The 16135-nt window shown below is 44.8% G+C and overlaps 1 protein-coding gene across 1 annotated transcript in view; it reads left to right on the top strand.

The window, feature by feature from the left end:
• The window catches only part of NUGGC (nuclear GTPase, germinal center associated), a 50479-nt gene that overhangs the window by 25665 nt on the left and 8679 nt on the right, over positions 1–16135 (top strand). The window contains 6 exon segments of the mRNA XM_001928603.4: positions 3497–3602; positions 5525–5658; positions 10626–10790; positions 12835–12992; positions 14547–14688; positions 15721–15829. Of these exon segments, the coding sequence (XP_001928638.2) occupies positions 3497–3602; positions 5525–5658; positions 10626–10790; positions 12835–12992; positions 14547–14688; positions 15721–15829 (814 nt within the window).

Genomic DNA, 16135 nt, shown 5'->3' with positions numbered 1-16135 from the left:
GCTATGAGGGGGCTGGGGGACGGTGGCGACACAGAGGAAGGATGCTGTAGTCAGTGCTGGTGGTTGGAGGAGGCCTGTTGAGGAGAAGTCAGAGCAAACTTCTTAGCCTCTTGAGAAGAAATTTAAAGAACCAGTAGTCTTTTTTTTTTTTTGCTTTTTAGAGCCGCACCTGCAGCATATGGAAGTTCCCAGGCTAGGGGGTCCAATTGAAACTGTAGCTCCTAGCCTACAAGACAGCCACAGCAACACGGGATCTGAGCCGCGTCTGTGACCTACACCACAGCTCATGGCAACAGTAGATCCTTAACCCAATGAGTGAGGCCAGGGATCGAACCTGCAACCTCATGGTTCCTACTGGGGTTTGTTATTGCTGAGCCGTGACAGGAACTCCTAGAACCAGTAGTCTTGAGGGAGGTGGAGAAGTAGGAGAGAGAGCATTTGAGACAGAGAGAAAGACATGATTGAAAAAAAAAACCTGTGTCACTCTGGGAACTATAGACAAGAAGTTTGTTTGTTCATTTCTTTTGGCCATGACCACACCACGTGGAAGTTGCCAGGCTAGGGATTGAACCTGTGCTATAGCAGTGATGGGAGTCACAGCAGTGACAATGGCGACCCTTAATCTGCTGAGCCACCAGGGAGCTCCTAGGCAAGTAGTTTTGAATGGTTCAGCAAGAACGTATGCAGTGTTGGGAGATAAGACCTGAGCTCTATTTTTCAAGCTTGAGTAATTGTTCTATGGGAATCTTGGTGTTTTCTTAAACTATTTTCATTATTCTGTCACTAAAATAGATAGCAAACATAAAGCTCTTCCCTCGGCTAGTCTTATGCAACTATAAAACCAAAACTGATTTTAAGATTAAAAACAAACAAAATAACCTAAGTGTTACAGCACAGTTAACATAATGTGGCAGATGGGATGCTTTCGCTGAAACTAAATCTTCAATGCTAGGTTTAATTGTAAAAGCACATGGCCTTATGTCCAGTTCTGAACTGAACTGTTTCTGTATTTTACTAATTATACTGATGCAGAAAAATGTCTGGTGTACAATGTGGAAATGGAAATTTCAAAGCTTTTGTTTCTCATTCTGAATAATCAGGTCTCATTCTTAAGCCAAAGTCTTCTACCAAGTAATTCCTGAATGCCGGTTTTAATGAGGCAGTAACTCAGTAAAGCTGTTCTTATTCTCTTTAATTGTTCTTGTTGGCATTAAAGAACTATGCATCCTATGAGAACCTAATTATAGTGTTTCTGGAAGCAGAAACATAAAATACCTCAAAACACAATTCACAATTGTATTTATTGCTACTAAGTGTGGCAAATTGATGGATATGAGAGGGTCTCAGCAACCATACTTCAGCTTGCAGGGTGGTGACCGTGGTTCTGACTGTTATGGCACAAGTTCTCTTGAGTTCTGCATTTCTACCCCTCTGCTGGCTACGTAATGCCTTCATTCTCCAACCACTTTATTTCCGTCAGAATTACTGTGAAATCTTTACTTGTTCTGCAGGCCTTCATTTGGAGCACATTTCATTTCAATCATAGAAAACACGAGGCAGAAGTTCATTATATGGTTCATATAGATGTCTATGGTTGTATACATATTTATCTTTTGTCTTTTTAGGGCCACACCTGCAGCATATGGGGGTTCCCAGAGAAGGGTCAAATTGGAGCTAGAGCGGCCAGCCTACACCACAGCCACAGCAACGCAGGATCCGAGCTGCGTCTGTGACCTACACCACAGCTCACCGCAGCACCAGATCCTTAACCCACTGAGCGAGGCCAGGGATCGAACATGCGTCCTCATGGATTCTAGTCACGTTTGTTAACCACTGAGCCACTACGGAAACGCCAGGTTTTTTAATTATAAAAATGAAAAAGAAGAAAAAACGTGATAAGAAAAAGTACAACTCTTGGGACTACACTTGTCTATCTCAGTTTGGAAACAGTCATTTTAGCAAGGTGATTCTCTCAAGCAGTATGGAGAATGGAGGGTATAGAAAGGGGCCAGTGAAGACTGGATGTAGAGACCAGTGGGAAGCTTCTTGTGTAATCCAGGTGGTGTTAAAGAAGAGAAGTGATAAGAGCCTGAGCTAGGCGGTGACTATAAACATAGAGGAGATGCATTCAAGAGCTAATAGGGATCCATGGGTCTGGATGACTTATTGCATGTGGCAGGTAAAAGAGAGCTGGGTTTTGATGTTCCCAGGCATGTCTTTTGAGCTGATTATTATATGGCATTTTGCCTTTGCTCTAGTGAATGCTTAAAGAAAACCTACCCTGGAGTTCCCATTGTGGCTCAGTGGAAACGAATCCAACTAGTGACCGTGAGGTTGCAGGTTTGATCCCTAGCCTCGCTTAGCGGGTTAGGATCCAGTGTTGCCCTGAGCTGTGATGTAGGTTGCAGGTGCAGCTCCAATCCCATGTGGCTGTGGCTGTGGCTGGCAGCTGTAGCTCCAATTCAACCCCTAGCCTGGGAACCTCCCTATGCCATAGGTGTGGCCCTATAAAAAGCAAAAAAAAAAAAAAAAAAAGAAAAGAAAGAAAAGAAAGCCTACCCTACTGCTGCTGCGTGCCTCTCCTTCAATCTCCATGGCTACTGCACTCACACTTCTGACTCCAGATGTGGGGGGGGTTTCCCCCCATCAGACAATTTGCTGACAGCAGCTGAGTGTCCTACAGTTTAACTCAATTTGACACTGCCTACCTGGAGATAACATCAGATCCCACAGGTTAAGGGCTTCGGGCCACAAGGCTGCCCCCCACTTTAAATACCAGTCACAAGTAGTAGGTCCCCAGGTCACCCACAACTCCTGTCTGACTTGGCTATGAATCGGTTCCCATGACCTCCTTGCCCTTGGATTCCATTATTTGCTAGAACGGCTCACAAAACTCAGGGAAAGTTACTCACATTTACCAGTTTATCACATAATAAAGGATATGATAAAAGATGAACTGCCTGATGAAGAGCTACATAGGGGGAAGTGTGGGAGGGTCCCCAGTGCAAGTGCGTCTGTCCCTGTGGAGTTGGGGTGCATCATCCTCCCAGAGCTTCCACCAGCCTGGAAGCTCTCTGGACCCTGTACTGTTGGGATTTTATGGAGCTTCATCACACAGACAATTATTAACTCTACTTCCAGCTCCTCCCCCCGCAGCTTCACCCCTGGTCTGAAGAATGGGGGGAGGGGCCCTAGGAATTCCAAGGGATTTGAGAGCTCTGTGCTGGGAACTGGGGTCAAAGACTCAATTTTTAGAGTAGAAGATTCTCCCGGCATCTCTGTTTATTTGGGGTTTAGGAGCCCTGTGTCAGGAACTCAGGGCAGAGACCAAGAGATAGAGAATTAGAGAAATAAACAAATACAGATATCTCTCGTTTTTTTTTTTTTTTTTGCAATATCTTATTGTTTTACTCAGTATGGGGCTCTTGTGAGGTCTGTGCACAGTTGCCTTTGCCACCTCTGAGTCCCTCTGTTCCCTGTGTGCCTTTCACTTCAGAGAAAACTGCCTGCTGACTCCAAGGTTCTGGAAGCCTCAGAGCTGGTGTACACAGTCAGTGCCCAGGAGTACTGGCAGCAGGCTGTCCTTGCCGAGGAGGAAACTGGTAATTTATATATATCACTACAATTCTCAGTCACTACAATTCTCAAGATGAAGCTTGGCACTCTGAATTTCCTGCTTTAGAACTTTCTGTGCCATACTTCCAGTTTGCTGCTTTCTGTACCTATGAGCAAATATATGCATATTTCTCTCAGTGTCGTTGGGGTGTCTGAGACTACAATTCCTCCCGCCTCCAAATCTTACTATGAGCTGTTATTTCCTCAGTGTTTGCCTTGGGAGCCCTGGCTCACCCAGTTCACTGAGCATCTGTGGCATGATTTGTCTTTTGGGGGTGTGTGTGGGGGGTCCAAGACATGGTCCCTTTCTTCAGAGAACTTGAAACTTGAGATGAAGAGCTCATACTAAGCCATGTGCAAAAATCAAAGTAAAAATAAGGCTTAGTTCGGTGATGCTCTGAGTACATAGCAGTTAAGAGAACCTAGAACCTGAGTGGCTGGGGCAGGCAGGGAAAGCTGGATGAGGGGCAGGAGCTGAGCTTGACCTTGATCTGAGCTGAAAATGGCTTAAAATGTCCACGTATTTCGCTGGACATGATGAATGCCAAAGGAGCTCAAGGAGCAAGAAGGTGTGCAAAGTTCCCCCAAATGGAGAGATGGCTTGAACAAGGATATAAAAGAAATAAACAGTATGGTACATGTGCAGAATAACATGGAAAATTTTCCACTTACAGGAATGATGGGGGAAAAGTAGTTTGGCATCTGATAGCTTTTAAGAAACAGGTAGCTAGGGCTAAGATAGCTTTCTTTTTTGTTCGTTTTTTTTAGGTTTTTTTTTTTTTAGGGCCGCACCCGAGGCATAAGGAGGGTCCCAAGCTAGGGGTCGAATCGGAGTGGTAGCCGCTGGCCTACACCAGAGCCACAGCAACATGGGATCCGAGCTGCATCTTTGACCTATACCACAGCTCACGGCAACGCCGGATCCTTAACCCACTGAGCAAGGCCAGGGATTGAACCCGCAACCTTATGGTTCCTAGTCAGATTCGTTTCCACTGAGCCATGATGGGAACTCCCTAAGATAGCTTTCCAATCTGGAATCCCACTTGTCAGAGGTCTTATCCTTTCTACCCAGCATGAGCTATTTTGATATTAATGGTTATTTGATACAGATAGAAAATTTTAGGGGGCCCAAAAAGCGGAGACTCCAGAAATGTGAGCCTCTTTGGTTCTGCTAGCCAGGTAACTACCAATCCAGAGGAAAGTGCCCATTTTTTAAACCAGCCTCCACTTTTCCATGTAGTTTCCACTAAATAAACGAATATGTATTACTGCTGATCTACCATTCACTGTTGCTGATCTTAGACTGGGGAAAATGGAAAGGTTGCCTTTGGGGGTACCTCACCCACATAGGACCTCAAATGACATTAATTCAGATTGCCATCCTGATATGCTAATTTTTACAAATTCTGTTTACCACCAAGTCTGGCTTAAAATGTATGTGTGTGTGTGTATGTGTGTGTGTGTGTGTGTGTGTGTGTGTGTAGTTGATTTATAATATATTAGTTTCAGGTGTGTAGCTAATAATATAATAATAATGTATTATTATATATTAATATAATATATTATTAATATAAATATAATTATTAATATATATTATACTATTGCAATATATAATATATATTATATGCATATTATATATTGCAATAGTTTAATAGTATAATAGTATAGTATAGTATAGTAGTATAATATAATAGTATAATATATAATTGTATGTTATATAGTATAATATAATGTATAATATTTATATTTCAAATTCTCTTCTCCTTACATATTCTTCTTCACATTGTCTTCCTTCACAGGTTATTACAAAATACTGAATATAGTTCCCTGTGCTATTCAGTAGGTTCTTGTTGGTTATCTGTTTCAACTCTGGCCTTTTCACACTGTTTGTGCTGCCTGTGAATTCCAGAAATCCCCAAGTTAAGAGAATACATCCGGAGAAGGCTCTTGGATGAGAAGAGAAGGATGGTGACCAAGTATGTCACTGAAGCCTTTGGCCTATTGCTCCTGACAGATAGTTTCAACGGCCCGGACCACCTGCCGGTAGGTAGACACCTGGGCTGTGTGCCCTCTGCCCCCGGCCTGGGCGGAACACTCCCTCTTACTAAGTTAGAAAATTCACTTTCAATAATTCTTCTTTTCATACCAAACAAAGACCCTAAGCTCAGAGAATGTAAAGAGAACAGAAAGATGATTTGAGGGGTTACCATTGTAATATTTGAGTAAAAAAAAAAAAGGAATCGTGTCTTACCTGGGACAGATGGACTGAGAGGAAAAGGTAAAAAGAGTCAGGCGTTATTTCCGCCCCTCCTGAGACTTGAATCAGGAGGAATGTGCTTCAGTGATGGCAGGAGGGATGTGTCTACTTGTAGTGCGATAAGGCAGTTCTTAATTGTCTTAAAGAGGCATGTGTGCACGAATAGTCCAAAAACCTTTCTTGTGCCTATAGACTTCCCGCATGGCCTGGGGCAGTCAAAGGCAACGCAGCATCATTACGTAATGTGAGAGGAAGGAAAGGAGGAGGGCCTTTCTGCAGAGTTAGATATTATCTTCACGGTCTAGAATGCAGGCCTTCTGAATAACCAGTAAAAAAATGACTTTTGATGTAGTAGTGGACAAATTTCTCTCTCCGATGGATGAATTTTTCTTACCCTAAGATAAGAGGAATAAGCCACTAAATTAGAGGTTTGGGAGAGTTTGGGAGAAAAAATTGGGCTGGGATCAATCACCAACTGCATTGCTTCCTTGTGAGGGGCTGAATATGCAAATTAACAGGCATAAGAAAAAAACAGAACTCTGACCCATAGCCTGCAGCCACCGGCCTAGGAAACCAATCCTGATCTACAAGGAACAGCTCAGGAAGCCGGCCTGCTCTACTTGTGGGAAGTTAGACTGTAATTTGTAGTAACAATCCAAGAACTAAACAGTAACTTCTGTAACAACCAGCCCCAAACGGCCAGACCTTGGTTAATGATTGACCACTTCCCTGGTCTTCGTCCCTGCTTCCAACTGAGGACCAACGAAAGAAAAGACAAATACACCTTCTCATGGATCACACAGGGTCCCTGCTCCTAGGCAGCCACTTACTGCTGCCCATGCCTGTGGCCTCTGACAGGGGAACACGGGAGCTTTCCCACCCCTGGGCCTGCCATTGAGTGTCTGCCAAATGCAAGTGATGGCCATCAACTCCCCGGCTAGAGCAAGCTCTGAATTAATAGCCTTCATGGGTTCTCATTTGGTTCGTGTTTATTTCCACACTTACTGTCACCTACCAGATTTGTACGGGCACGCTGTCTGACTTCTTGTCACACAGACTGGGGAAGGGGCAGAGAAATGGTACCAGTAAGGCTGGTCCTGAGAATGTGGGACCTTGATCTGGGAGGGCGCTGTGGATGGTGTGCAGAGGCGGAGGGGAGGACCTGACTTCCATGCAAAAAGCAAGCAATGCTAACTGTCCAGGCAGGATGGGTCAAATTCCACTTTTTTTTTTTTTTTTTTTTTTTTTTGGTCTTTTTAGGGCTGCACATGTGGCATATGGAGGTTCCCAGGCTAGGGGTTGAATCGGAGCTCCAGCCGCCACCCTATGCCACAGCCACAGCAACACTAGATCCGAGCCCCATCTTTGACCTACACCACAGCTCATGGAAATGCCAGATCCTTAACCCACTGAGTGAGACCAGGATCGAACCTGTGTCCTCATGGATGCTAGTCAGATTTGTTTCTGCTGAGCCATGATGGGAACTCCAATTTCACATTTAAAAAAAATTTTTTATTGTAGTTGATTTACGATGTTCTGCCAATTTCTGCTGTACAGCAAAGTGACCCAGACGTACATATATACATATATTCTTTTTCTCACATTATCCTCCATCACGTTCCATCACAATTGATTGGATATAATTCCCTGTGCTATACAGCAGGACCTCATTGTTTATCCACTACAAACACGATAGTTTGCATCTACTAACCCCAAACTTCCATTCCATCCCTCTTCCCCTCATCCCAAAGGCAACCACAAGTCTGTTCTCCAAGTCCATGATTTTCTCTTCTGTGGGAAGGTTCCTTTGTGCCCTATATTAGATTCAGATATAAGTGATATCATATGGTATTTGTGTTTCTCTTTCTGACTTACTTCACTTAGTATGAGTGTCTCTAGTTCCATCCATGTTGCTGCAGATGGCATTATTTTGTTCATTTTATGGCTGAGTAGTTTCCATTGTGTGTATATACCACATCTTCATCCATTCATCTGTTGAAAATGTCCACGTTTTAATTTTATTTATTTTATTATTTTTCTTTTTAAGGCTGCACCCACAGAATATGGAGGTTACGTGCTAGGGGTCAAATCACAGCTGTAGCTGCAGGCCTACACCACAGCCGCAGCAATGCCAGACCCAAGCTGCGTCTACGTACTATGCTGCAGCTTGCAGCAACACTGGATCCTTAACTCACTGAACAAGACCAGGGACTGAACCCACATCCTCATGGATACTAGTTGGGTTCTTAATTCACCACTGAGCCACAACAGGAACTTCAAATGTTCACATTTTAGAAATTCTATATAAAAGTGATATTATAGGAGTTCCTGTCGTGGCTCAGAGGTTAATGAACCTGACTAGGATCCATGAGGATGCGGATTCAATCCCTGGCCTTGCTCAGTGGGTCAAGGATCTGGCATTGCCATGAGCTATGGTGTAGGTCGCAGATGTGGCTCGGATCTGGTGTCACTGTGGTGTGGTGCAGGCCGGCAGCTGTAGCTCCAATTGGACCCCTAGCCTAGGAACCTCCATATACCACGGGTATGGCCCTAAAAAGAAAAAATAAGGTGACATTATAGCGAAAGATTCACTCTCTTTTTCATTACACTCCTTATTCCTTGTTTTGGTTCTAGTTCTGTGTGAGAGAGAAAGAAAAAAAAAAAAATCCTCCTGGAATCTGAGATTTTCTTATTTGACTTTTGTCCTCTGAAATACTAGCAAAGAGTTTGACATTCTAACTTCCCAGACAAATTCTTTGGGGTGAAAGTTGCCTCTCTGCCCAGCAAAAGATTGCTTTTGGAAGTGCCAATGGAAAACAAATCAGATGTGGTGCCGTGTGTGGTTGGTTTATTTTATAAACGCCAGGACAAAGCCTCTTGCAATCGAAGTTGGAGCATGATGTTGGAGGTGCGGCCCATGTAGGGGCTCAGCCCCTCTTTTGCAGCCAGTCGTCAGGCGACAGAAGACGCAGAGGAGGAGGGTGCCTGGCACTTCTCCGACAGCCATTTAGAGGGACTGCCAGCAGCTTTCCTCAAAATTCTTTGGCTTCAGATATCCGTCTCAGTCTAAGTTCTTTGATGGAAAGTTGGAAGGCGAGAGTTTTGTCAGTTCCTCTGCCTTCTGAAAAAAAAAAAAAAATCAAACCTAAAAATGGATGGGATGGATCCTTTTTCAAGATTGTGACTCAAATTAAAAATTTTACTTTGGAGAGTTAGTGATTTTAAATGAACAGGAATCCAGTCTTTATTTTTAAGAATTAGTGAGAAGTTAAGACAACCTCAATGTTGAATGAGTCCTGCATTTGGTTATAGTAGATGCCAGCCTTACTGCTCTTTTATTTCCATCCCTTCTCTTTCTTATCATTCTTTTGCCTCTTTAACATGGATTTGTTGAGAGTGAGACTCTGTGAGAATCATGCCCCTAGAGTTTCTTTTCATGACGTCTTTCTTATTTCATGTTCATCACCAGTGACACCACAAACTTCAAAGACTCTTGAAGGAACTTTGGGGGAAAGTATGGCTTATAGACTTCTTTATTTTTTAATTGTATTGGAATATAATTGACTCAGAGTGTTGTGTTAGTTTCAGGTATATAGCAAAGTGAATCAGCTACACATGTCCTTTTTTTTTCCTCATATAGGTTATTATAAACTATTGAGTAGATTTCCCCGTGCTATACAGTAGGCTCTTACTAATTATCTATTTTATACCATAGCGTGTATATGTTATTCCCATCCTCCTAATTTAGAGATTTCTAACTAGTGAAAACTCTGAAACTCCCTGGGGCTTGCCTGAGTGAAATGGTTTCCATAAACTCTTCAAACTCACTTATTCTGAGACTCAGGTTGGGGAGTTTGGGGCTCCTTCTGGGGTCATTCAACCCCATTCACTTACTTCACAAAGGCTGCTCTTGAGATCCAGAGATGCCAATTCATTTGTGGAAGGCTGCATCTCAATTTAGAGCTATTTCCATCATCAAATTCAGAATAGAATTTCAAAGCTTACTTTACCCAGCCACTTCTCCATGCCACTCGTTCACCCCACAAATGTTTAGGGGCCGCACTCTCTGTGCTATGCCTTGGAATAAACAAACACGAAAAACCCAGTCTGTCCCTTCAGTAAGTTCCTGGCTCAGGGCAGGCAACACAGAGAGGCAGAGCAGAGCAGAGATATATAAACATGGGGCAGGAGCCCAGGAAAGAGAGCTCCAATTCTGACCAGGAAGTCAGGAACAGCATTTTATCGGAAAGTCATCATATGGGAAGTTCTGAGCTTTGTCTGGAGGATGGAAGGGGGAAGAGCACAAACAAAGGACAAAAGGGAACATTTGGGGAATGGTAGCAAGTTCAGGGGCAGCTACGTGGGAGGACCTTTTGGGCAAACAGAGAGCTGGTGACTGGTTGAACTCGCCATGAAGGACCTCAAGTGCTGAGCTAAGGAGTGTGGCTTCCTTCCTTCCACTGCTGCAAGGCACTGGCTGGTCCCCAAGGTTCTCACACAGGGGAGAGACACTCCAGAGATCCCAGTTTGGAACCTAGAGGTCAAGGCTGCCCCTGGTGGTCGCCCTCTTGTATTATTTGAAGAGATATTTTCCTCCCCGACTAGACTATCCTCTGTTACAGCAGGAACTAAGTACTTTGTGGTCCTGTAGCTTTATACTGTTGATTCAAAGTGTGGCCCAGAGGATCAGCATTACCTGGGCTTACTAGAAGCCTAGACTCCCCGGCCCACTCCCTGTGGTCCTTGTCCCTAGAATGAACACTTGCACATGAGTGGCCTGCGGAGGTTTGTGGAGGAGAGGATCCAGCTGCTGGAGAAGGCTATTGACCAGTGCTTTGCCCACATTGCTCAGCCTCTGCAAGTTGGGGTCCGAAATGCCAGGAGTTCCTACCGACGGATCCTTGGGGCGTGCCTGGTGGTGAGTGACCCTCTCCAGGGAAAACACACGATCTTCAGTCAGGTCTGCCTAATTCCACCCCCCCCCCACCTTTCTTTTCACTATCCCATTGCTTTGGAAGGAAATAAAGAGCTAGATGAGATTAGGAGAGAGTGAAACGTTGCACAAAGGAAAGCACATCAAGTGGACTGTTTGGGCACTGCCAGGACCCAGGGAAGGGCACATGGTTTGGAAGAAGGAGTTGGAATTTAGGATCTGAGGGTCTTGTTTTGATCGCTGATCCCTCCAAACATCCCCTCTGTAGGCCCGGGCAAGGCCCCCAAACCACTTAAGCCTTTTGGATTTTTCTTCCATAAAATGGGGATGATAAACTATTTCTATTTCTTAGGCTTGATGTGTCAATTAGATACACAATAAGAAAGCATCCTGTCACCTCTCACTTGGCACACAAATGGCTGTTTTATCTTTTTTTTTTTTTCTTTTTAGGGTCGCACCTGCAGCATATGGAAGTTCCCAGGCTAGGGGTCCAACTGGAGCTGCAGCTGCCAGCCTACACCACTGCCACAGCAACGCAGGATTCAAGCCGCATTTTCAACCTACACCACAGCTCACAGCCACACCAGATCCTTAACCCACTGAGAGATGCCAGGGATGGAACCTGCATCCTCATAGAGACTACATTGGGTTCTTAGCCTGCTGAGCCCAAATGAGAACTCCCTGTTTTATCTTTCAATTTATTATATGGGGTTTCTGGGTGATGAAAAGTTTGAGGCTGCATTTATCAAAGACTAGGGTGAAACAAGACATCCATTGTGTTAGTCTGTGAAGGATGCTATGACAAAATACCACAGACTGGGTGGCTTAAATGGCTTAAATGGCAAACCTGACTAGTATGACAACGAATTCAGGAAGTGCTCATGTTATAGTCTTGGGCGAAAAGTGTGGAATGTTAAAAGATAGATAGATGGATAGATAAATATAGACAGTATGATGTCAATTGTACCATGCTACACAGACATTCCCTTAAAATATATATCACTGATAAATGATCACAAACCCCTCTCCTGAACTTCCAGTCAGTGCAATTTTTTTTTCTTTTTCCTTTTTTTAGGGTTGCACCTGCAGCATACGAAAGTTCCCAGGCTAGAGGTTGAATTGGAGCTGCAGCTGCCGGCCTACACCACAGCCACAGCAATGCCAGATCCTTAACCCACTAAGCAAGGCCAGGGATTGGACCTGCGTTGTCATACTAGTCAGGTTTGTTACCCCTGAGCCACAACGGGAACTCTGCAAATGTATTTTTATTCTCTTTACTGATGCTCACCACATGGCTAAAATTTCTCAGGTCTCTTATCGTTATGGTTCATAACATTTCTTCTAATTTCTGAGTTTATTTCTTCAGGGGAAAAATATAAAAGTATGCAAATCAAATTACATTTTATAAAATATTCAATAAAATATTGCTTGGAAAATCTGAAAGATATATGCACAGTAGAGTCATAGCACATTTTCATTTAATAGCTGCTCATTTAACAATTATCAAACACTCTGTATGCTGGGGCCAGATGGTGGGGACACCACAGTGCTAAGACACTGGGCCTGATCTCAACCAGCTGATGGTCTAGTATTGGAGCTGGATGAGTAAAGAGACACGGGCAAAGCTATCTGTGAGCAGCATGAGCAGAGGAGGCTTCGGGAGCCCAGGGCAGAGGCATCTGCTGACCTGAGGTGTGACTGCTGTCCCCTGTGTGAGGCTTCATAATATGTTGAAAGATCATGTCCCTGCTCTTCCTTGTGATTCTTGGTAATACTGTTGGGCAAAAGGCAATGAAGTTTTGACCCCGTGAATTCTAAGCAATACCTACTAACTCTACTGTATACATATATACATATACACACACACACACAAATATATATATATATATTTTTTCCCCTCACTCACAGCATGAAATTCCTGGGCCAGGGATTGAACTCGCACCACAGCAGGGACAACGTCATTGGATCCTTAACCTGCTAGGCCACCAGGGAACTCCTAACTCTACTATCTTATTGTTTAATTATCCAGAGGAGTAGAGGAAACCAGGGTTTTCACCAGACACTGAAAGCAGTTTGCCTGAAGAACGGCATCTATGCCTCCAGGACTCTCGCGAGAATAGATCTGAACGAAGCCATCACACAGCCCATCTATGACCAGATTGATCCCGTTTTCGGAGGCATTTTTAGGTAAAGGATCCTTCCTCTTTGCTCCTTTGTGAACAAACATCCGAAGAATGCCGGGCCAGAGTCTCATCTTTAAGAGTTTGGACTTTGGGTCTGGAAGTGTCCAGAGTAGCTTGCAACTTGAGGAGGAAAACTTACTCTTTGGCAAAACACAAAAGTTTTCTTGGTTTGGTTTACTTAAAAATGTCCCACGGTGACCTGGAGTGCAGATGGAGATGCTGCTTTCAGACTAATATTATGATTCCCATTATTTTTCAAAGATCTCCTACATGCAACAGGGGATCCATTTTCTTATGGATCTGAGCCCAGCACAGGGTATTTTGGTTGGAGAGTGTGTGGAGTTAAGCAAACACAGGGCCTTCATAAATTTCCCTGAAGGTGAAAAGGAAAAGTGGCCCATAGTTTTTGACCTCCGACATGCTCCCACCTGGCGTGGACAGCAGGGCACATCCTTTCACAAGGCCCCCTCCTTCCTTTTTCCTTGACCTCCAATCCTTTTCTCCATCAACAGAACCTCCTAATCCCCAGCCTGTTGCCTTCTCCCTCCTTCACCTCCAGCACTGCAGCTGGCCTGCCTCCCACTGCTTGAGCCAGTCTACCTACCTTTGCTTGATTCTTACTCAGTGCCTCCTGCCTCCCCCACAACCTTCTTTTAAATTTGTCTGGGATCCTCCCATTCCCCCTACACCCACTCACCTATTAACACCCACTCACCTATTTACACGTCTGCAGGGTAAACTCCAAATTCCTTGGAATGGCTTTCAAGACATTCCACCTGCCTCCAACCGGCCTTTCTCATCCCCCCCCCGCCCCCTGCCGCCCCTCCGCCGCCAGCATCGACCCCCTGGTTTTAATCAGCCTGGGGGGTAACAAAGGTAACAAAAAGCAACTGAGCTGTACCAGGGAACTGTGCTAAGCACTTTGCTTGCATTATTTCATCACATCTTCCAGACAACCCTCTGAAGTAGCTCCTGCCATTTGCCAAACAAATAGACTGCCACTAGGAGGAATCCTACAGCTTCCCCAGTGGCATCCAGCTCCTAAGGAGGGAGCTAGAATTTCAAGCCTCTGCCCACTCTCTACGAATCTGCTGCTTCTTACTCCTGGGATGTTCTGAAACTTAGGTCACGTGTTGTCCCTATGGGGAAGGCCTCCTCCTTTTCATGTCCCTAAAATCTTACTCATCCTATAAGGTGTAGTTCAAGTCCCAATGCACCCTTTTAAGCAGGAAACCATTGGCAGTGGAAAGACTGAACTTTGAGGTTAAGCAGATCAGTGTCCGAGGCCTGGTGCTGCTACTTACTAGCTGTGTGACTTTGAACACATTCGCAGCCGTCTCTGAATGGTTTTCATTCGTAAAATGGGCATCGCTTCACTGACTTCATGGGTTTTAATGTCAAGCACAGTGCCTGGTGCATTATAGGAATTTTAATTGTTAGATCTCATCCTTCCCTTCTCTTAAGAGTGAATAAAAGGATACCAGCCTGTTTTCTCTTTGTTTTAACCCCACAAGAGCCATCATTGTCTCTTAACGTCTTATACAACTTTCTCCTGTAGCTCCGGGAAGCCCACAGATGGTTCAGCTTTGATGCCTCACATAGATGCTTTTAAGTACTCTCTGCAGGAGAAGATGACGGAAATTGGGATAAGAAATGGCTGGAAGTATGACAGCTGCAAGAAGAGTTTTCTGGTCCAGGAGGTAAGACTTGTAAAGTGAAGAGGTGGTGAGGTTGGCTAGTGGTTCCCTACGATTTTGGAGATTTGCCTATTTCTCTCTCCTTGTTTCCCTGGAGGGTGCAGGGTCTGGGCCCTGAAAGATACAAAACATAGTGAGACGGGGGAGAGAGAAGTGGTTCTGAATCTGCCATGGACGTACCAAGATTTGTTCCACTGAGAAGCAACCAATCATGACTGGTGAAGTTGTCAAGTCCACTCAATTCTCAGGAAGAATCTTCAAAGCATCTTTAGTTGTGTAAAAATCTGATTCCAGTTGTAACATTCTCACTGACACCTTTATCATTTTTGCCAATATCATGAAGTACTATCCACAGCAATGAAATTTAAAGAAGTGTCATATTTTGCAGATCTCAAAACAGGGGGAGCTTCCATTGTGTCTCAGCGGGTTAAGAACCTGAGTAGTATTTATGAGGATGCGGGTTTGATCCCTGGCCTTGCTCTGTGGGTTAAGGAGCCAGCATTGCCCCGAGCTGCAGCGTAGCTTGCAGATTTGGCTTAGATCTGGTGTTGCCATGGCTGTGGCGTAGACTGCCCGCTACAATTCCGATTCAACCCCTGGTCCAGGAACTCCCATATGCCACAGGTGCGGCCATAAAAAGAAAAAAAGGATTCAACATAGGCGTTTTTGGGGGACAAGACCATTCAGTCCACAGCACAGGCCCAGCCCAGATTACACGGTACCACTAGAGAAATCGCCTGCGCCTCCCACGCCCACCCCCAAGAAGCCCTTCACCCGGCGTATGTGCCTGAGTTCAGCTCTGCAAACAGTAAACGAGTTGTGTGAAGAGCCAGGCACTGTGGGAAGCACTTTGGGCTATAAAGATGCTTAAGGTAAAGCTGCTGCCTGTGAGAAGCTCCCTGCCTAGATGTGAGGAGACGTGTGACCAGCCAGGGGTAACACAAGGCAGAGGAAAGCATGGCTGCACACAGGACCCCCAGCCTGCTTCTCTTAAGGGATTGTCACAAATGGCCTTTTGTTAACGTGGCTTCTCAGATAAGCGCCATCCTCGGAGGCCTGGAGGAACACATTCTGAGGAAGAAGAGGAGGATTTATGAGTCTCTCACCACCTCTGTGCAGAATGACCTGAAGCCCTGTTATGAAGGTGGGGGCCTGAGGGCCACATTTCTGCCTCCCCTGGGGTCTGTCAGCACCTTCAGCATCCTTGTCTGCTGCCTCCCACACCCCAACATATTGTCCTCCTGGGTCCTCAGCCCCATAATACTGTGGGTTGACCAATTAGAACCAAACAATTGTGAGCGTGTGGAGAGAGATAAGTTGATGACGGTTTTTATCTGTGTGTTTCCAGGTCTTTCTGTCCCCTCTTTATTTAGAAGACTTGCTTCTCCTCCTCTGCGGCCTCTCAGCTCCCTAAACTCTAAAATCCACTATCCAATTCTCATTCTCTTTA

Source organism: Sus scrofa, chromosome 14, assembly GCF_000003025.6.
Source record: "Sus scrofa isolate TJ Tabasco breed Duroc chromosome 14, Sscrofa11.1, whole genome shotgun sequence".
Taxonomy (NCBI): Eukaryota; Metazoa; Chordata; class Mammalia; order Artiodactyla; family Suidae; genus Sus; species Sus scrofa.
This window is presented reverse-complemented; position numbering and strand designations above follow the sequence as displayed.